Source organism: Crinia signifera, chromosome 4 (genome assembly GCF_055691185.1).
Source record: "Crinia signifera chromosome 4, ASM5569118v1, whole genome shotgun sequence".
Classification (NCBI taxonomy): domain Eukaryota; kingdom Metazoa; phylum Chordata; class Amphibia; order Anura; family Myobatrachidae; genus Crinia; species Crinia signifera.
The window spans coordinates 72,543,491-72,566,506 of NC_139220.1; the positions used below are offsets into that span (position 1 = coordinate 72,543,491).

Genomic DNA, 23,016 nt, shown 5'->3' on the forward strand with positions numbered 1-23,016 from the left:
TCACAAATTACTCCTTTGTTTGCTAAAAGAAAATGTCATAACCTGGAGAGAGGGAGCAGTTAGGACAGAGATTTGGAGGACATGGACTGGGGGTGGGGTGGAGAGGTTGTGGGCTAAAAACTGTCACAGCTTAAAGTGAAAGAACATTGAATAACCCATCATTGTGACAGCTGACAGCTGTTGGCTAGTCTTTTATATAACTTTTTGTCTGACTGTTCTTTACAGGCAGAACTATCGCTTCTAATTAAAAACCTGTATAAGGAGAGTACTGAGATGTTCATCCATCACCCGGCCATCAGTCTGTTAAGAAAATCGGGCAGTAATGTTTATAAGGTTCGTTCTCTCACTACAAAGTTCAAATTCATTAGTCAAAAGGTAAAGAACCTAATTATATGAGAACACAAATAACTCTAATGTTTTGCCCTAAATTATGAGTTTTAACTACACCTAGGCCCTTATTCAGATCTGATCGCAGTACAAATTTGTTTGGAAAATGGCCAAAACCATGTGCACTGCAGGTGGGGCAGATGTAACATGCAAACCTGGTTGGCACCCTTTTTTTAATATTAAGTTACAAATGTTTCATTAGTTACCATTTACGTAGATAACAATTGGGCATAGTATCATGTGCTGAGTGCAGCAAGGCTCCTTGCTGAAGCATGATGAATGAAGGGGGACACTATTTGGTGTCATGTGTTTTAAAATGGTGAATGACACCCAAAAATAAGAAATACATTGTCGACCATTTCCATGTCAACCATTTGACGTAGACCTTTTGTATTTATCAACTTTATCAGGTGTCCACCTTTTTACATGTCAACCTATTAACCCTTTTGACAATGATAGAGATCTCTTGATATCTGGACTCTTCAATATAGCTCATTTGTGGAGATCACATTGATCACAAGACTTTAGCTTTTATGGGAATTAAGTTTATACACAAAGAATTAGCAGAGCTCTTATTTAATGACGAGTGAATACCACTTAAATTGATATATTTTAATAATAAAAGTAGATACTCATTAATTACTTAGATTGCACCTTAGTGCAAGATAACAAAATGTATATATAAAAAGTACACAATGACATAAAAACACACAACATTAAAAAAGTTGTACCAATAAATTGGCTTTATAGCCAGATCTCACGTGGGGAAATGAGTCCAAATGAGGGTTTCAATGCGACCTGCACTGTCCACACTATGATAGTCCCAAAAGGTGAGTGGAGTCCAAATAATGCGGCAATAAGTACTCCTGTGTACCAAACGAGGGAGTGGCTGTTTGTTGTAAGCCTGACCTACAACCTCGTGGTGAATTTGTATCCCAATGGACAGGAAGATGAGCCGATGACTTCCAAATTTTGGCCAGCCGGTGGTCAGAGTAATAAGCAGGTGTAAAATTGGATGTCTCCCCAGATCTGTAGCAACACAGTACCACCAACACGTTTCACTGGGCTACGCCAGCTTTATCAAGGTGTCCTGCATGGTGTTCTGGGCTTGTATTTATACCCAAGATCCTTTGTGGTTCATTAGCATAAATTATTGGTTCACTCTAACCTCTTTTGAATAAAAACACAAATTTCTAAAACTCTAACGGAGACAGACCTTACATACAAATTTTCACTGTATAATACTTAAAAGAATTCATGTACATAAGATTAAACATGATTATATATACTTCATTTCATGGATTTACTTCCGGGGTTACAGGTTATGCCCCTATGGTCACATGTTCCAGAAGTGGCCAATCAGCGCTTCTTAAGTGTGAAAGATATATTCTAAGCTTAATATATCTGGATGATTATTTACCTTTCATCTAGAAGTAGCGCTCCTTTTCACTGACATTTATTTATCTTAGTTACACATCCACTACTATTAACAATACAATGTAGCGTTAAAGTATTTAGCTAGTCCGAGTGGGGACCCAGAGGTTCATCCTTTAAACCCTTCCCCCCGGAACAATGTTTCTGAACAAAGTGTCCTATTTGGACCATACAGCCTTAACCGGAAATTACATTCCGCACATTGCCATAACCCAGTAAACGGAACTAGCAACCCGCACACTGCGGGCTTCAGGGTGATGAATCTACGGATCTACTGTACTATCTGTATTGTACAAATGTATCAAAAAACTGTAATCTCAATGGTGACAGTACCCTGTATTGGATGCTTATCGTGATCTGAATTAGAACATGAGTATTCCGTTATATGAACTACCAGTCCCAGGATCCTCTTGTGTCACCAGAAGTGACCTAATGTTGGAGAAACGTCCATCTAATGGGAATATGTATTGGGACATATAAATAAACTACATTACCCAGAGTTCTGTCAGTATCGTTAAGGGTGACACGATCGTGTTATGTTATCTTATCTCATTTGGAGAGTTGTCAAGAACTTCCCAAATAACGCTTTCTTAACGACAGACTACAGAGGAAATCCATAAAATGCATGTAAATTCATAGAGACGTTATTGATGGAGATTATTATTGGTGGAGATTAATACATTTCGGTAACCTAGGCACACTCAGAGATCCTAAAATACAAACTGAACCAAAATTAATAAACTAGCTCCCACCAATTCTAAGGGTTGTTTTAAATGTAGTAGAAGTTCTTGCATTACATGTAAACATATACAAAACAAAACTATAAAGATGACCATAGCGGGAGAAGCCAAGCCCATTGAAATTAGAGGATTTATAAATTGCAACATGGATCATGTAATTTATTTACTAACGTGTGGTTGTGGCCTAAAATATGTACATACAGATAGTGGTAGATGCTCAAATTAGTTCAGTACTAAAATATGTAGGCAGAACAACCCGCGCTTTGAGAACTCGATTTCTTGAGCACAGAAGGAATATTCTGAATAAGAATCTGCTACATAGGGTCTCACGACACTATAGTGAAATACATGGTGGTGATCCAGCATGTCTAAGCCTTATTGGACTAGAACATGTAAAAGTATCAGAGAGAGGAGGCAACAGATACCGGATCCTGTGCAACCAAGAGATATATTGGATTTTTAAATTTGGTTCCCTGTTCCCGACTGGTCTTAATGAGGCATTAGAACTAAATGTAGTACTTTAACCCCTTCCCGACATTTGACGTATATATACGTCATGGCCGGGATGTACTTCCCGACACATGACGTATATATACGTCATGACTTTAAACTGTCACCGCGTCCATAGACACGGTGACAGTTTAAACATGTCTGCTGTCCCTGACAGCAGACATGTCCCAGCATGCCCAGGGGGGGCGGCGATGCCTCCCCCCGTCGGCGATCGCTGCGATTGGCTGTTCAATGTGAACAGCCAATCGCAGCGTTTTCCTGTGTTACCGGCGAATCAGACGCTCGGTAACACAGGGATCAATCACCGCCGGGTGTGAGGGGGTCACCGGTGGTCACCGGTGATGACCACACCTCACCCCACCTGCCCCCAAGGCTGTGATTGGTCCGTCGGACCGACGGACCAATCACAGCCATGGCGCGTGATTTAAACTAACGGTGACTGCGCTGCAGACGCCATTCCGGTCTGGAATTGCGTGCAGAGCGGTCACCGTGCCAATCTGTCGTGATATAATGACCTGATCCTTGCCTGATACTTACCTGATCACCGCTGGTAGCGTGCTGCCAGCAGCTGGATTCTTCCTGGATCTTGTGACTTCCTGTGTGCTGCTGCTGCAGTGTCATAGAGTGAGAGATAGTGAGAGATAGTGAGAGATAGTGATAGAGAGTGCTATATTTTGTGTCTGCTGCCCCCCCTTTTGTGCTGATCAGTATATCTGTGCTGATCAGCAACTTTTTGGGGGTGCAGTTTTTTTTTTTTTAAATATATATACCTGTCAGTTGCACCAAAGGTTGTGCTGCCTGTGCAACTGACTGCTGCCCCCCCTTTTGTGCTGATCAGTATAAATTAACTGATCAGCAACTTTTTGGGGGTGCAGGGTTTTTTTTATATATACCCTGTCAGGTTGCACCCACAGTTGTGTGCCTGCTGCCCCTCACTGCTAATCAGTGTTGCATCACTGCATCACTGATCTGCAGGTTTTTTTTTTTGGAGAGTGCAGTGGGGTTTTGTTTTTACACCCACATTGCTTTTGTGGGTGTCCTGTGGCCGCTGAGCGCTGATCAGTGATGTACATCACTGAACAGCATTTTTGGCACAGGGTTGATATAATTTTTTTTCTGCAGTTTTTTTTTATTGTTTTTTTTTGGAGAGTGCTGTGGTTTATTTTTTTTAAATTGTTTTTACACCCACGTTGCTTTTGTGGGTGTCCTGTGGCCGCTGAGCGCTGATCAGTGATGTACATCACTGAACAGCATTTTTGGCACAGGGTTGATATAATTTTTTTTCTGCAGTTTTTTTAAATTGTTTTTTTTTTTTGGGGATCAAATTCCTGTTGCCTTTGAGCGCTGTTCAGTGACGGACGTTACTGACCAACATCTGTGCTCAATTTTTGGCGCAGGACTTTTTTTTTTTTAACCCCTTCAAGGTTGTACCAAAAGCTGCCTTGAAGTTGCTGAGTGACGTACATCACAGATCAGCATTTTTGCCACAGGGTTGATCTAATTTTTTATTTTTTTATTGGGATCAAATTCCTGTATAAAGTATTTTTTTTTCTGCACTACATACACACTACACACTACATACCCCCCGTGTTGAAATAAAGTTTGTACCCCCCCTACACTATACACGTGTTGAAACATTACACTTACAGAAACACAAAAATAAAAATGGCATCCCAAATGTCATCCCAAATGTCATCCCAGTCATCCAGAAGAATGTATTCAGCGGAGGAGGCATATGCCATGCTTGCCTCTGACTCTGACACAGCCAGTGATGCAAGCGGGGAATTTGAAGGATTCGTCTTAACCTCATCTTCCTCCTCTAGTGATGAGGAACCCCCTCAAAGACGCCCCCGTAGAGCAGCTGAGACCCCCCCCCCCCAAATGATTGATCCCGTATGGACCCCACCACCAGACAATTTTGAGCCCCAGGTTCCTGAGTTTTTGGCCATCCCAGGAATCCAATTTGATTCAACAGGTCTCAGAGAAATTGACTTTTTCAAATTATTTTTCTCTCATGATTTTATAAATTTAATGGTGGACCAAAGTAATTTATATGCCCAGCAGTTTATTGCTCAAAACCCCACGTCATCATTTGCTAGGTGGACCCCTGTAGATGCAGTAGAGATGATGACTTTTTGGGGTCTGGTGTTACATATGGGCATAGTAAAAAAGCCAGAAATTAGGCAATATTGGAGTACAGATGTTCTGTACAGCACCCCATTTTACCGTATGGCCATGACTCGGACTCGTTTTGAGACAATCCTTAAATTTTTACATTACACCGATAATGCACAGTGCCCACCCAGAGATGATCCCACCTTTGACCGGCTATTCAAAGTCAGGCCGGTCATTGATCATTTCAGTGCCAAATTTGCAGAGATGTACATCCCTGAAAAATTTATTTGTATCGACGAGTCCCTTATACATTTTAAAGGAAGGGTTAAATTCCGCCAGTACCTTCCCAGTAAGAGGGCAAGGTATGGCATAAAAATGTATAAACTGTGTGAAAGCACCTCAGGGTACACCCACAGGTTTAGGGTATATGAAGGGAAGGATTCAAGAATTGAACCGCCAGAATGCCCCCCCTCCCTCGTAGGTGTTAGTGGAAAAATTGTCTGGGATTTAGTGCACCCCTTCCTGGATAAAGGTTATCACCTCTATGTGGATAACTTTTACACTAGCATCCCCCTGTTTAAGGCCCTTGGTTCAAGAGGTACAGCAGCTTGCGGTACTGTGCGCAAGAACCAAAGAGGCCTCCCAAAAACGCACATTGCCCAAGTACTGAGAAGGGGTGAAAGCAGGCACAATCCACCGAAAATATGTTGTTGGTCAAATATAAGGACAAGAGGGATGTCCTTATCCTGACAACAATTCATGGAGACAGTACCACCTCCGTCCCTGTACGAGGTACCAGTACCCACACCTCAAAACCTAATTGTATCCTAGATTACAATAAGTACATGGGCGGAGTGGATCTTTCAGATCAGGTACTGAAGCCGTACAGTGCCCTGCGGAAAACAAAAATCTGGTACAAGAAGCTGGCCGTGTATATCATCCAGATGGCACTGTATAACGCTTACGTGCTATTCCGTTCTACCAGCCAGAGGGGGACATTTATGCACTTTCAAGAGGAAGTCATAAAGGGCCTAATATTTGGGAACCAGCAGGCAGAGGGCCCCAGTACTTCTAGTACTGGCCCCCGTATTGTACCAGGGCAGCATTTTCCTAACGAAATCCCCTCCACTGCAAAAAAGGGCAGGACACAAAAAAGGTGCAAAGTTTGCTATAAAAAGGGAATAAGAAAGGATACTATTTTCCACTGTGAAACTTGCCCCGACAAACCCGGCCTATGTATAAAGGATTGTTTTAAAATATACCACTCATCTATGGATTATTAGGTTCATCATTTCACCGTGCTTCGGGGTCTTGCTAATGCCACATAGCACCCACCATTCATTCCACCAGAATCTGAGCTGCAAAATCCAAAAATCACTCCTTCCCTTCCTGAGTCCTGCCATGCACCCAACTGGTATTTTTTGGTCACATATGAGGCATTGCCATACTCGGGAGAAATTGGGGCACAGATTTTGGGGTGCTTTGTCTCCTTCATTCCTTGTGAAAATGTAAAATTTTGAGCCAGAACTGCATTTTTGTGTAAAAAATTTAATTTTTCATTTTCACTGCCCAGTTGTACCACAATTGGTGAAACCCCTGGGGGTTTGAAATGTACACTATACCCCTAGATGAATTCCCTGAGGGGTGTAGTTTGCAAAATGGGGTCACTTGTGGGGGGGGTTCCACTGTATTGGTGCTTCGGGGGTCTTGCTAATGCAACATAGCACCCACCAACATTCCACCAGAATCTGTGCTGCAAAATCCAAATATCACTCCTTCCCTTCTGAGTCCTGCCATGCACCCAAATGGTATTTTTTGGTCACATGTGAGGCATTGCCGTACTCGGGAGAAATTGGGGCACAGATTTTGGGGTGCTTTGTCTCCTTCATTCCTTGTGAAAATTTAAAATTTTGAGCCAGAACTGCATTTTTGTGTAAAAAATTTAATTTTTCATTTTCACAGCCCAGTTGTACCACAATTGGTGAAACCCCTGGGGGTTTGAAATGTACACTATACCCCTAGATGAATTCCCTGAGGGGTGTAGTTTGCAAAATGGGGTCACTTGGGGGGGGGGGGGGGGGTTTCCTAACTTTTAGCATCTTATGGTGCCTAGAAACCTACATGGTGCCTAAAAAATAATCTCATAAAAAGGAGGCTCCAAAATCAAGTAGGTGCTCCTTCTATTATGAAGCCTGTGGTTTGGTCAACGTGCACACTAGGGCCACATATAGGATATTTATGAAAACAAAAGAATTGGGGGAATCAATTTTTAGTCACATTTCTCTAGTAAAATCTACTGTGTTCCTTAGAAAAATGTATTAAAATTGAAAATCTGCAAAAAAAATGAAATTTTGAAATTTCACCTACACTTTGTTTTAATTCCTGTGAAACACCTAAAGGGTTAACAAACTTCCAAAATGTTGTTTTGAATACTGTGAGGGGTGCAGTTTTTGAAATGGCATCATTTATGGGGGTGTCTCACATACAAGTCCCTCAAAGTCACATCAGAACTGAACTGGTCCCTAAAAAAATCAGTGTTTGAAATTTTCTTGAAAATTTGAGAATTTGCTATTCATATTTTAAGCCTCCTAGTGTCCAAAAAAATTAAAAGGAGGTTGAAATAATGATGGAAACATAAAGTATACATATGGTCTATGTTAGTTATTAACTATTTTGAGTGGTATGATTATTTGTCTCACAAGCAGAAAATTTAACATTTTGAAAATTGCTAAATTTTCAATTTTTTTACGACATTTTGGTATTTTTCACAAAAAAACACAGACTGTATCGACCCAAATTTACCACTAACTTGAAGTACAATGTGTCACGAGAAAACAATCTAAAAATCACTGGGATAAGTAAAAGCAAAAAAAAGTTATCCCCACTTAAGTGATACATGTCAGATTTGAAAAAAGGGCTCTGTCAGGAAGGCAAAAACAGGCTGCGGCGGGAAGGGGTTAAAAATATTGCTGGATATATATGAGAGCCATATGGGGTGAAAAACTGTGTATATATGGGATTCGCGTCAGTATAGATATATGTAATCACCCTTGAACATCCATTTCATGGATTACATCCAGCCTTATAAAGATCGACATTTGATCCATCTCTCTCCTTTTCTCTATGAGTATATAGACAGCAAGTACAAACCGGATTTGTGGGCTGTTTAGTGCATTCAGACTTAGTCATATATTTGTTTTTGTTTGTTTGTTCTCTCGCTCCGCCATGTGGGTCAGAGAGCCATGTGTCTAAATACATCACATGGTGATCTGTGACACACTTGTGGAGGGGGCGATGGAGGATACAAATAAAAACAATAATTAAATACACTTCTGATTTTTATTATTATTATTATTTCAATTTTTTATTTTTTTTTATATTTATTATTATTTTTACTTTATATTCATTTCTTTTTTTTTTTTTTTTTTTTAAATTTCATTTTTATTTGATTTTACAAAATATCAATCTCATAATACAGCAATAGTAGTAGTAGTACGTTTATTTATAGGGCGCCGCAAAGTGTCCGCAGCGCCGTACATAGCAAACAAAAAAAAAAAAATGACGAGGTAACGTACAGGGTGTGTTGAAAAATACAGTATAAATGGGGGTATAGCTGGTAGAACTAAAGTCAGCATCAGTTCAGAAGTAGGTGTCAAAATTGTCAAGGAGACTAAAGATGAAGTAGAGGAAGGGAAGAACAGGACAGGAGCACAGGTGAGGTAAAGAGGTAGGGTGAGTACGTGAGGAAGGAGGGCCCTACTCATAAGAGTTAACATACTAAAAATAGGTGGGTGGACGAACGAAAAACAATAGGATAAGTAGGAACGGAGGGGAACGGAGGCAGGATAAGAGGATCAAAAGAGGTTAGGAGGAGGGATAGGCTAGTCGAAAAAAGTGGGTTTTGAGGGAGCGCTTGAAGGAGGAGCAATACATGGTATCGAGCGTTACATTGCATCATAGGTTGTTACAGTTGCGTTTCATTCCTTTTTACTCAGAGCCCTTTTTATATCCACCTAGTTTCCCCCTTCCCGTCCTCCCTCCTTCTCCCTTCCTCCCTTTTCCTCAGCTTCAGTACGGTTTGTGAAACCATATGTCCATATGTGATGGTTATTAGATTTCAGAAAGTGAGTGGAGCTTGTCAACATGGAGTTAGGGGGTACCACCTGTATGCTACAAGCACTAGTTACACTTTCCCTCGGGCCCATCTAAAAGAACCCGATATAGAGTCAGCTATTGGTGTGCGATTGAGCTTTATCTTGGTCTGGTCGATCTCTCGAATACGCACATGTCCAGAAGCTGAGTATATCGATAAGAAGGGGAAGCGTAGTTGGAGGGACTAGGTTGGGGGTAGCAAGTTAGGATTAGAATGAGGGAAAGGCAACCTGTGACCCTTAGGTCGTTGTTCCCCGGGCGTAGAGCAGGTTAGTGTATGTGTGGTTGATTGTGCCCATATGTATGGATCTCAACTTAATTGCGCAGGCCTCTCTAATACATATCGAATGTGTGGCTGAGTTTATCAGTCAGGAGGGGCAACACTGCTAAAGAAGTTGGATGACGACTACCCTGTAGACGTTGAGTCTTTGTTACACTTGCCTTATCTCCCTATGTCTATCTAGAGTTAACTGGGACCGCTCGGCTAGAGAGTTACTGAGTTGCGTCTACCTCTAAAATTCATATGATCAAGGGCCGTCTGTACCGGGTTACCTGTCAGCGCTCTAGTATAGGGTATATAAGTTGTGTCAACCTCTCTCCATCGTGAATGTAATGGGTAACCAAATATGTCGATTAGGAGGGGCTACCCGATTAAAGAGGGTAGGTGAAGGATAGGAAGGTTAGGTACGGGGGGGAACAAGAGGACACTGTTATTACTTCTATAATGTGTAGTGCGAATTTCACTAAGATTATGTTGTCTCTTTTCACCTCAATCCCTATCTAAACACTTTGAGTACCATTGTATCTCCTTTTTCTTACCTCAATATTTAGTCTTACTGTATATTTTAGAATTTTATTTAAGGATTCTAGTGGTCTATTTATTAATTTCTTAGATCCTTGTGTTATCTTTTACTGATATTTTATATCGGACAAACAAGACAAACAGGGGAAGACAAGGGAAAGGGTTTGGGAGGGCGGGTTGGGGGGGTGGGTAGGGTGCTGTCGGTCTGTTGTATACCTTTTATCTTGGTATTCTCGATATGTTGGTCTCCCTGCCTTATTCTAGGTTTAAACGACTATAGATCTCCCCTCTTTTTTTTTTTTTTTTTTTACTCATTCGAGATATTGTGGTATTCTATCCATGGGGTCCAAATTTCATTAAATTTTTCTGTTTTTTCATCTACTATGCTTGCCAAAAGTTCCATTTGGTATATGTACCAGATATTTTCTTTTATGGCGTTAATGGATGGGGTTGTCTTGGTTTTCCAGTTGCTAGCTATTTTTGCCTTAACTGCCCCTAGCACAAACCATATACATTTTTGAAGTGCCTTGTCAGTACCAGGTATTTTTAGGGGAAACAATATATACTCCGGGGACATGGGGACATGTGCTCCAGTTATCTGAAGAATTAATTTCCCTACTTTCTTCCAGGTTTCCTGTATACTGGGGCAACCCCAGAAAATGTGGCTAACTGTTCCCCGTTCCCCACACTCTCGCCAGCAGCGATCACTGGCATCTGGATATATATTTTTCAGTCTGCTAGGGGTCAGGTACCAGCGTGTATAGATCTTATAGATATTTTCTCTGTATCTTATTGATTGGGAGACTGATATTAGATTTTGTTTTATTTTGTTCCATACCTCGGGGGTCTGTTGTTTCCCCAATTCCTCTTCCCAGGCTATTTCATGTGGTAATTTACTCTGTTTTTTGTAGTTCTGTAGGGATTTGTAAATAACTGAAATTAAGCCTCTAGAAGATGCCCTCTTCTGACAGAGGGATTCTATTATGTTTTTACTCTGTTCTTTTCTGGTTTTCCCAAAAAAGCTACGTATTTGTAGATATTGGAAATGGGCTTTAGATGTTATATCATATTTTACTTTGAGGTCCTCAAAGGGGGGGAACCCTCCCGCGGTATTTAGTTCATTTATAAATAAGATACCAGTTTTCGCCCAATTTTTCTTAAAGTTTGTTTCTTTGCTGACTGGAAGTTTTGGGTTGTCCCACATTGGGATCAGGGTAGGTGGGTTGGGAGTCAAATTATAATCCTTATTCAATTTGTCCCATATTGACAATGTTAGCATAATAGTTGGGAAATTTTTGACTTCTTCTGGTCTCTCTTTTTTGGTCTGCCATAGGAGTGTTGAGATAGAGTGCAGCCGGAGTAGTTCTGACTCCAGCTGTACCCATCTCCGAGTTTCAGGGTCCGAATGCCACATGATCATTTGGGCACATTGTGCTGCATAGTAATAATTTTTTAAATTTGGCACCCCAAGTCCCCCCTCTTTTGTGCCGTATTGCAGGGTTTTGAGACGCACCCTGGCTTTTTTCCCTGTCCATAAGAATCGGGTGAAGATACTATGTAAATTTTTAAATATCCCCACTGGGATTCTTATGGGGAGTGCTTGAAATAAATATAGCAATCTTGGGAGTATATTCATTTTTAGAGCGTTGGCTCTTCCCGTCCATGATATAAAAAGCTTTGACCATCCTTTGATGTCATTTGTAATCTCATTTATTATTTTTGGGAAGTTTGCATTATACAGTTGATTATAATTTTTGGTAATATTTATTCCTAAATATTTTAGCTGTGTTTTCTTCCATTTTAATGGGTACGCCAGTGATATACTCCCTTTCTCGTCCAGTGAAAGATAAAAATCTAATACTTCCGTTTTTTCTGCATTAATTTTGAAATTTGAAATTCTGCTGAATTGTTGAATTGTCTCGAATAGCCTTCGCGTCGAGACTACCGGGTCGGCTATCGTGAGGAGTACATCATCGGCGTACATAGCCGTTTTGTATGTGTCCTTCCCTATTGTTATTCCTCTGATTTCGCTCTCGTTCCTTATCCTGGCCGCCAAAGGCTCTACCATGAGGGCGAAGACCAGGGGTGACAGCGGGCATCCCTGTCTAGTCCCGTTGTTTATCATTATTGGAGTCGATTTGGTCCCATTGACGCTAACTACTGCCGATGGCGTTTTGTATAGTGCTTGAATGCCTGTCAGGAATCTTCCATTAATTCCGTATTTCTGAAGGACCTGATACATATAAGGCCATGAGACCCTATCAAAGGCCTTTTCAGCGTCTAGGCTCATTAATAAGGCCGGGGTCTTGGAGTTGTGGATGGCCTGTATTGTGTCAATAACTCTTCTAATATTTTCAAAGGCCTGTCTCGCTGGAATGAACCCGACCTGGTCCGGATGGACTATGAAGGGGGCAACCTTTGATAGGCGATTGGCCATGATCTTTGCGAATAGTTTGAGATCCGAATTTAGTAGAGATATTGGACGGTAATTACTGCAGAGGGTGTGGTCTCTATTTGGTTTTGGGATCACTATTATCTCCGCTGCAGTTGTAGCCTGATCTAAGGGGTGTCCGTCTCCAATAGAATCGAACAAAATTTTTAGGTTGGGAGCTAAAATTTTACTAAACGTTTTATAATAAATGGCCGAGAAGCCGTCCGGGCCAGGGGCTGATGAGTTTTTTAAAGTTTTAATGGTAAGCTCTATCTCTTCCAGGGAGATAGGAGCTTCCAAAGTAGCACTTTGAGATGCTGTCAACCTCGGGAGGTTACATGTTTTAATAAACTCTTCAGTTTTGGTTTTACGTTCTTCCTCGGTCATTTCATTTGGGAGATTGTAAAGTGTATTGTAGAACTCTCTGAACTGTTGCGACATTGCCCTTGGGTCATATGTTAGGTTGTTATCAGTGTCTCTAATTGAGAAGATTCGATCTCTCTGTCTTTTTTTTCTAATTCGATGGGCTAGCAGAGCATCGGCTTTGTCACCTTTGGAATAAAATTTGTATTGAAGCCATTTCATCGTATTTGCGACTTTTTTTGAATGTAACTGAAATAGCTGGCTTTTTAAAGCGAGGAGTTTGCTATATATAGTCCGATTAGGTTTTTTTTGATGGCTGAAGGTTAACATATTGATCTGTTGTTCTAATTCTTTTATTAATTTTTCGTCTTTTATTTTTTGGGTTTTGGTTAGTTTTATTATATGGCCTCTGATTACGGCTTTATGGGCTTCCCAAATTATAGCTGGTTTGACTTCGTCCGTATTGTTTAGCTCAAAAAATTCTATTAGCGAATTTTCTATCTCCTTCCTGTCCTTCTGTTTGGACAGAATTGAGGAGTTTAGTCTCCATCTATATCCTGTTGGATCCAGATTATTAAGTTGAAGACTTATTATAATAGCTAGATGGTCCGACCAGACCACTGGGATAGCCCATGCCTTAGTCAGGTCCTTAGTTAGTTGTGCATTTACGAAGAAATAGTCCAGTCGGGAATGGACTTTATGTGGAATAGAGAAGTGCGTAAATATTCGTTCCTTTGGGTAAAGAGCTCGCCAGGCATCATATAGGTTATTTGACATTATGTTTTCTTGTAGTCTTTTTGATTCCTTTCTTACGGCCAGGCCCGGGGGGGTTTCCGCTTGCCTGTCCATGTGGGGGTCGACTATAGCATTAAAATCCCCTCCTATGATTATTTTGCCCTTTGATATCTTGTCTAGTTGTTTGAAGAAGTCTGAGTAAAACTTATTTTGTTCTAAATTTGGAATGTATACTGAGGCGATTGTGAATAACTTGTTTGCAATGGAAATAGTTATAATATTAAATCTGCCGCTTGGATCTGAGTATTGTTGAATTATTTTATAGGCCAGTGAATTATGTATTAAGATTGCCGTCCCTTTTTTTTTCATAGTAGAGGTAGAATAGTATACCCCTGGGAATGCTCGTGACACAAGGGAGGGATGTTCGTTTTTGAAATGTGTTTCTTGAATTAGTAGAATTTTAACCTTTTGTTTTTTAAAGAACTGAAGGGCCATAGTCCTTTTTCGCGGAGAGTTTAAGCCGTTGACATTCAGCGACATTATACTTATGGACATGGGAGTTTTAAGGTGTTTTTTTTTTTTGTTGAGACCTGCGTATTCTTATTTTGATATACATACCGGCAGCACCCTTGGGAAAAATATATTGGACATAATATGACATGTACTGGAACTAACAACATATAACATATAAAACAAAGAAATTTTGATGCGTCTATGCGCATCTAGAAAAACCGTTAATTTTTTTGTAAACGGTAACACACCCCTTTAGGGGTCCCTTGTTAGAGGGACGCCTCACGGGGTAGGGTCTCCCTGTGGTGGGGGGGGGAGGGAAAAAGGGGCCGTTAGAACTTCTCGCCGGGGGCAGGGGATTAGGAGAATGATCAGCGAAATAGTGGAACTACTTCTCTTTTTGTCACCTACTCATAGGCAACTCTAAACGAGGGGAATTATGGGATTATGAAGGGGTAGGACTGAAGAGGGGCAACACAAATAAAATTTACCTTTTACCCTTCTTTATCTCTCTCCTTTTCTTCCCCCTACCCTCCCTCGCCCCTCCCCTACCTCTCACTTTTTAATCAGCTGTCTTAGAGCTTTTTAGGTCCTGCTCCTAAGCCCAGGCCCTCCATTTGGGTAACTGAGGGAAGCAATAAAATAGAGGGATTTGAGATGCCATTAATTTTTAATTGGGGCACTCCTTTTTCAGATAGCCTATCTAGGGGTCTATACCAATATTTTCCTGATGCGCTACACACACGAAAAAAAAAAAAAAAAAAAAAAATATATATATATTTCACTAACATATGGGTATAAGGGAATGGATTGGGAATACTGTAAAGAAGGCCTAATCTGTCATTCGATTTCCCCACTTGGCTAGCTTAACCTGCAATCATCTTGGCATGTTGACGACTACTTATGCACTATTATACATGCGACCCCTCCTACCAACTCAGATATGGATTGAGTAATATGAGTACTGATAGGGTTAGGGTCTCTTAACACTGGGCCCCAAGATAGTGTTACCCTGATTTCTTGTATTATTTAGATTGTTTAGACTCTTTGGTGACACCTGTTGAATTTCATGCCAACTTTTCTCTAACATGGTGGCAAATAGTTGATGTGCTTTGTAAAGGGACCGGGCGTGCATTTGTTAAGGTGTTGAAGACCCCTGAACGTGGAGAGTGTTTTCCTCGTATTGAGTGGGCGCAAGAAAGGCTAGAGGCTAGAGGACTAGACTAAGGGCGGGCTGAAGCGAGAAAATAAGAAAATAGACTAAGAATGTGGGAAAAGAAATAAAATAATAATAAAAAAAAAAAAATGCCGTGGAGTTAATATATTAACTAAAGTGACACTTTCTAAGACCCCATGTTGGGGAGTTATGTGAAGAGTGGGACCTTACCCCTCCTTTTCTTTCCCTTTATCCCTCCCTCTTCTCCCTCCCCCCACCCTAACCCCCCTTTTGTCCCCCCTTCCCCTCCCCCCACCCCCCCCCCCCTTTGTGTAATCTATGTGATAATTTTTCCTGACTTGGAACTTTATACTATTATTCAAAGCATCTCCTGGAAGAATGTGACTACTTATCTTAATGTGAAAAATCAAAGTGCCTTTCTGGGACCTCAAATCGGGGTTCCATGAGTTATTTATACATATCTTAAGTGCCTAAAACAATTTATAAACATTTCTTTTCCGCCTCTGATATGCCATTATATCAAGTCTATTGCGCCTCCGGTTTGGTTACTCTAAGTTTGAGAGCTGATTCCTATAGGGAAATACAACAAAAAAAAAAAAAAAAAAAAAAACTGAAAAGAAAAATGTTCATCGTGTAGCGATTTCATTTCTGAGTCCATACCGCACTCGGCGGCTTCCTTAGTTCAGAAGTCCCTCGGGCATCCGTTGGGGCATTTCGGGGGTCAGGGTCTAGGCCAATGCCCTGTAAAATTGCAGTCCCGGAGAAAGGATCTTTTATCATATATTTCTTTCCGTCATATGAGAAGTTTAGAGAGAAGGGGAACCCCCATCTATAAGGTATCTTCTGGTCACGTAGGGTTTTGGTGATTGCTCCCATCTCTCTTCTCTTCCTCAGTGTGGAAGGGGCGAGATCTTGGAAGATTAAAAGGGATGATTCTTTATAATGAATAGTTGGAGTTGCTCTGCTATAGTCCAGAATTTTTGTTTTTATATGGTCATAATGGAGTCGAATTATTATATCTCTAGGGGGTTGCTCTGCAGCAGGTTTCGGTCTTAATGCTCTATGTGCTCTGTCCACCATTAGCTGATCCTCTTTGCAATTCGGTAGCATGTGTTGCAAGAGCTCTTTTAGATATATGGGCAGCGTTTGATTTTCAATGGATTCAGGCACGTTACGTATACGTAAATTCTGTCTTCTTGACCTGTTTTCCAGGTCTTCTACTTGTTCTTTTAAGAGACCGATTTCTGTTTTCATCTCAGTAACGTCCCGGCAGAGATCTGTTTGGAAGTGACATATTTCATCAGACTTGTGCTCCAAGGTGTCTATCCGGGCCCCTAGAGATAATATCTCTGATTTTAGTTCTGTTACTGCAGCTTTTAGTTCTGTTTTAAAAGAATTTGTGATTCTTTGAATCAATGAATCGTAGGGATCTGGGTCTACCAACTGGGATGAATCTGATCTGGAGATTGAGCTGGAGGGACTCATAGTGGGTGTTGACACCGCCTGTTGTTTGCTTTTTTTGGAGCCAAAAATGGCCGCTGGTTCCTGGGCATTGCCCTTGCGGCCTTTGCTGGACATCTTTTTTCTATCTGTAATGTATTTTATGTATATATATTTTTTTTATTATTTTTTTTTTTTTTTTTTTTTTTTTTTTAACTTTCCTTTTTTTTCCTTTTCACTTTTTTATATATTTATGTATATATTCTTTTGTCCCTTTACTCCGTCTTTCCCTTAAGTTGGTCAATAGAGATATTAAGATTATATCCGATCTCTGCTTTATATATACCTATTATTCAATTCTGTTTCTCTCTCCTCGCCTTCTTCCCTCTCCTTTTGTTATGGATCTCCTTTTCTCTTTACCCTTCTATTCCCTTCTTCTTGCTTCTTTTCAAGCTTCCCCTCCCTTTACATGCTGTCTATGCATTCTTTGCTACAAAACCCGGTGTGAGGCAGTGTTCCAGTTTGACCGGTCTGATATTATTACATCGTATCTGCAGGACTGCTGTATGTTTGTTTAACACTGAGTGTCCAGTCTCTCATCTGCGGATTTGGGAGTTTATTTATTCTCTTTTTAACCTTCCCCTTTTTTCTTATTTACTTCGGAGTGGGCCTGATTTGAGCCTAAATATGCAGTTATGGGGAGTTTTGAATGTGTGGAAAAAAAAAAAAAAAAAAAAATCAGCCAAAGACTTGGCACTCACCCCTGCAATCTGCTCATGTATCTGTCAGGAATCCCACTCCGGGATCCGCTGTGCTTGTCGTCTCCTGTAGGCCAAGCTGGCTTATCTGGCGCCCTTTGCTTGAGCTGGTAACCTCCGAGTGCTCTTCCAGCTGTTTGTTGGTTTTACCACCTGCGGCGTCGGGGCCACGTCAGTTGCCCGGCTCCGATGTGGGGGGCGATAAGGCGCTCCAGTCGGGGTATCGTGGGTCCTCGGTCGCCGTGAGTGAGATCCCTCTCTAGTCCCGTTGCCCGGCCTCTGACACGGCGCTACCACTCGGCCGGCGTCTGCGTGTATTACGTCGCTGTATCCCTCCGGTCTGCAATACCTCAGCCTGCGGCTCCGTCCTGAGCCCGGCTCCGAGGTAGGGACCGCTCGAGAGATCCAATGCTCCTGGGTCTTCGGCTGTTGTGAGCGCAGTCCCGCTCCGGTCACTCAGCCTTACCTCTGTCGCGTCACTAACCCCCTCTGGGTTCCACTCTGGCGGCACCTGAGTTCGTCCCGCCGGTGCTCCACGGTGGACCACGCAGCCTCAACCTGCAGCTCCGTCCTGAGCCCGGCTCTGAGGTAGGGACCACGCGGGGAGTTTTTTTCTTCTCTGTTGCCTCTGGGGTCCTCGGCTGCCGTGAGCGCAGTCCCGCTCCGGTCTCTCAGCCTGACCTCTGACGCGTCGCTAACCCCTTCCGGGTTCCACTCTGCCGGCACCAGGATTCACCCCGCTTCCGCTCCACGCTGGTCTGCGCTGCCTCAACCTGCAGCTCCGTCCTGAGCCCGGCTCTGAGGTAGGGACCGCTCGGGGAGATAGATGCTAAGGTCTGGGGTCTGGGGTCTGGTTTCCACCGGCTCCGAGTTCCACAGCACTTGTCCGGTTAGAGGATCATGCACGAGACACTCCAGTACGTGTCTGTGCGGCTTCCTCTTCCGGCCACTCCCCCGGAATGACTTTATATTCATTTCTATTAATTTATTTATTTATTTTTGCAAATTTATTTTTGCATTTTTATTTATTTATATTTGTATTTTCATTCAGCTAACTATTAATGAATGAATATATATATTTTATTTATTATTGTACAAAATAGATAGTCATCTGATAGACAGGTGACACAGTAATAGAAAATGCAACTGAACTGATATGAAGTCTGACACTGTTTTACAACGGTTGCCTAGGTTACAGAAATGTATTGATCTCCACCAATAATAATCTCCATCAATAACGTCTCTATGAATTTACATGCATTTTATGGATTTCCTGTGTAGTCTGTCGTTAAGAAAGCTTCATTTGGGAAGTTCTCGACAACTCTCCAAATGAGATAAGATAACATAACACGATCGTGTCACCCTTAACGATACTGAAAGAACTCTGGGTAATGTAGTTTATTTATATGTCCCAATACATATTCCCATTAGATGGACGTTTCTCCAACATTAGGTCACTTCCGGTGACACAAGAGGATCCTGGGACTGGTAGATCATATAACGGAATACTCATGTTCTAATTCAGATCACGAGAAGCATCCAATAAAGGGTACTGTCACCATTGAGATTACAGTTTTTTGATACATTTGTAAATAAATGTCAGTGAAAAGGAGCGCTACTTCTAGATGAAAGGTAAATAATCATCCAGATATATTAAGCTTAGAATATATCTTTCAGGGGAATATATCTTTCATAGGGGCATAACCTGTAACCCCGGAAGTAAATCCATGAAATGAAGTATATATAATCATGTTTAATCTTATGTACATAAATTCTTTTAAGTATTATACAGTGAAAATTTGTATGTAAGGTCTGTCTCCGTTAGAGTTTTAGAAATTTGTGTTTTTATTCAAAAGAGGTTAGAGTGAACCAATTATTTATGCTAATGAACCACAAAGGATCTTGGGTATAAATACAAGCCCAGAACACCATGCAGGACACCTTGATAAAGCTGGCGTAGCCCAGTGAAACGCGTTGGTGGTACTGTGTTGCTACAGATCTGGGGAGACATCCAATTTTACACCTGCTTATTACTCTGACCACCGGCTCCCCAAAATTTGGAAGTCATCGGCTCATCTTCCTGTCCATTGGGATACAAATTCACCACGAGGTTCTAGGTCAGGCTTACAACAAACAGCCACTCCCTCGTTTGGTACACAGGAGTACTTATTGCCGCATTATTTGGACTCCACTCACCTTTTGGGACTATCATAGTGTGGACAGTGCAGGTCACATTGAAACCCTCATTTGGACTCATCTCCCCACGTGAGATCAGGCTATAAAGCCAATTTATTGGTACAACTTTTTTAATGTTGTGTGTTTTTATGTCATTGTGCACTTTTTATATGTACAATTTGTTATCTTGCACTAAGGTGCAATCTAAGTATTTAATGAGTATCTACTTTTATTATTAAAATATATCAATTTAAGTGGTATTCACTCGTCATTAAATAAGAGCGCTGGTAATTCTTTGTGTATAAAATTTGTTCTTTTTCTGTGGGGACTGACCATCCTCACCCCAGCAGCTGCTCCATTAAGAAAAGAAAAGCTAATTAAGCGCTCTAGAAGGGCAGCACTTAGTGCTGTCCCTTCAAAATTTCCCTCCTTGCTTTTATGGGAATAACTGGTTTTAAAAAAGGGGGTGTCCTGCTTTGAAACATGTGGTCCCCTTTTTTGGTTAGTAGCAGGGTGTGGGAGCCATAGAGATTTATGTATCGCGCAGTGAAAAGAGCAGGGTTGCCGACCCTCCCGGAATTTCCGGGAGTCTCCCGAAAATCGGGTACCCCCTCCTGGCCCCCGGAAGGGTGGGCAACCCTCCCGGATTCAGGGGGGACCCCCGCTGACCCCCGGATCGCGGCATTAAAATGCCGCAATCCTCGGGTCTCAGAGGAGGGGGCGGAGCTTAAACTGCAAAATCTCGTCATTTTAGCCCCGCCCCCTCCACGGAGATCCATGAATTTGCTGCTGTAACAGCATGGGGGCGGGGCTTAGTGATGTCACTTGTAAGCCCCGCCCCCTGAGCGGCTGCTGAAACTCTCCTCTCCGGGCTTCTCCCGGAGAGGAGAATCTTAAAGTCGGCAACCCTGGAAAAGAGTTGAAGTGTAACAGTGAATTTTATAGCTACCAATCAGCTTCTATATATCATTTTATAGAATGTACTTGATATATGTTACTGATTGGTTGCTATACTGTATGTAACTACTCCACTGGTCCGGTTCGGTTCTCCACTCTTTTTGCTGCTCGATACGTATACCCCAGTACGTTGTGTATGTACTGTACTTTATAGAACATATGAGCGAAAGATATGAGCAATTCTGATTTAAAAACACACAATTACTTCATGGTTCCCATGCGTGTCTGTATCATGCATAAATGCATTCAGACATTTGTGTAAACTGTGTCACATAAAAATAGAGGAGAAACTGTTACAATCTTCTATCTTTCTCTCACAAATGTCACTGAAGGAGACTCCTCTCTCCAGTAAATACCTGGGCAGGCAAGCCTTCAGCAGGACAGGATATAATTTTCATCTTTTATTTTTCCAGGAGCCAAGTATTTTCATGGTGCATCACTGCAGTCAGTCTTTTCATGAGAGCACCGTTCCTGAATGAAAGAACTAAAAAGTGATTTAAATGCAAATAAAAGGTAAAGAAAATGAAACCCTAACAATGCATATATGAACAATTAGGTGAACATATTATTTCTTCTAGATACAGTGAGCCAGATTCTCTAAGCTTCAAAAGTGATAAATTGGAGAGTGATGAACAGCCAGACAATCAGCTCCTACCTGTCATGTCACAGACTGGGTTTGAAAAATGTCAGACAAGAGCTGATTGGCTGGCTGTTTATCACTCTCCATTTTATCACTTTTGAAGCTTAGAGAATCTGGCCCACTATGTATAAAATGTAAATCTACACAAAACATACCCCACTCTGGAAACACTCATTTAGTATGCAATGCCGCCCTCATGGCAGATACTGGACCGCAGTCATCAAGCCCTCAACATGTTGGCGTTGTCTGCTCTATTGAAGAGCCAGCTTTCAGTAACTCTATTCACCAAACATGTACAACCATTAGCTGGCATGCTGGAAAATGCTGTTAACCTTTTGTGTGTGAAGTCCTTTTCCAATGTCACTAACGGGCTGCACTAAAAAAGCGACCCAGCCACTTATCCTGAATACCCAATGCCATGATCTTTTTTGGTATGGTCTATGATCATTGGTGCCTGTCTTGAGTAAATTTACTAAGAATACAAATACAAAAAATTGTATTCGTATTCGGTACTTCTTTACTTTCACGGCGCCACTAGATAGGACAGATAGGATAGGATACGATTTGTATGCGATTTGACATAAGATATCGCATAAGATATAGGATAAGATTTACTATCCATTTCATTACCCCACTATCCACTAGGGCGTGGAGTTGATTTTATATAGCGTGGCGAGCGCAGCGAGCCCCGCGAGGGGACACGGAATGTATTTTATGGAATTGCATGCAAATGGCATGCGATATTGGGGACTTGCTTTGAAACAACATCCGTGTCCCCTCGCGGGGCTCGCTGCGCTCGCCACGCTTCGGGCCCGGTGGCTCGCTGCGCTCGCCACGCTATATAAAATCAACTCCACGCCCTAGTGGATAGTGGGGTAATGAAATGGATAGTAAATCTTATCCTATATCTTATGCGATATCTTATGTCAAATCGCATACAAATCGTATCCTATCTAGTATCCTATCTGTCCTATCCTATATCTTATGCGATATCTTATGTCAAATCGCATACAAATCGTATCCTATCTAGTATCCTATCTGTCCTATCTAGAGTGGCGCCGTGAAAGTCAAGAAGTACCTCGTATTCTTGCTACGAATTAATACTACTGCATACCTCGTATGCAAAGTCGTGTTCCGGAGGGGGATTTACAAAGCAGTCATATACGACTGCTTTGTAACCCTCCGATGTCATATTAATTCGTATTAGCTGGCCGTATATACGGCCGCTAATACAAATTAGTGTAGGCAGTCTGCACGGATCAGTCAGATCTGTGCAGGCTGCAAGGTGTAAAAAAAAAAGGTAAAATAAATTTGAAAAAAAAAACAGCGTGGGGTCCCCCCTCCCACAACTGTAACAAGCACCAGGCTGAAAGAGCCGGGGCCAGTACCTGGACTACGGTGAATCAAGAGAAGAGATCTTCGCCAAGGACCAGGTAAGTAGGATTTCCTTCCACAGCTCCACCATGGATTACTTCGGACCCCGGACACCAACATGGAGGACGACACGGATGCCGAAATGGACATGGAGGATGACACAGGACCAGGACACCGGACACCAGGACCGAGGGCTACCTACGGGCTCAAGATATGTAGGTATGGGCTTTGGATGTGCATGGTATGGATGTGTAAGGTATGTATGGGCTTTGGATGTATTAAAGTTTTATTTTTATTGTGTCAGTGTGTGTGTTTA

The 23,016-nt window shown here is 41.7% G+C and overlaps 1 protein-coding gene across 6 annotated transcripts in view; it reads left to right on the plus strand.

Annotated features, from left to right (window-relative positions):
• Positions 1 to 23,016, plus strand: part of LOC146074099 (uncharacterized) — a 161,466-nt gene that overhangs the window by 135,023 nt on the left and 3,427 nt on the right. For 4 of the 6 annotated variants that reach the window (XM_083181849.1, XM_083181847.1, XM_083181850.1 and 1 more), the window contains 2 exons: positions 226 to 375; positions 21,100 to 21,199. In XM_083181849.1, the coding sequence (XP_083037975.1) occupies positions 226 to 375; positions 21,100 to 21,165 (216 nt within the window). In that variant the 3' untranslated portion in view covers positions 21,166 to 21,199. The remainder of the gene's footprint in view (positions 1 to 225; positions 376 to 21,099; positions 21,200 to 23,016) is intronic. The other 2 variants (XM_083181851.1, XM_083181848.1) reach the window with 1 other exon arrangement.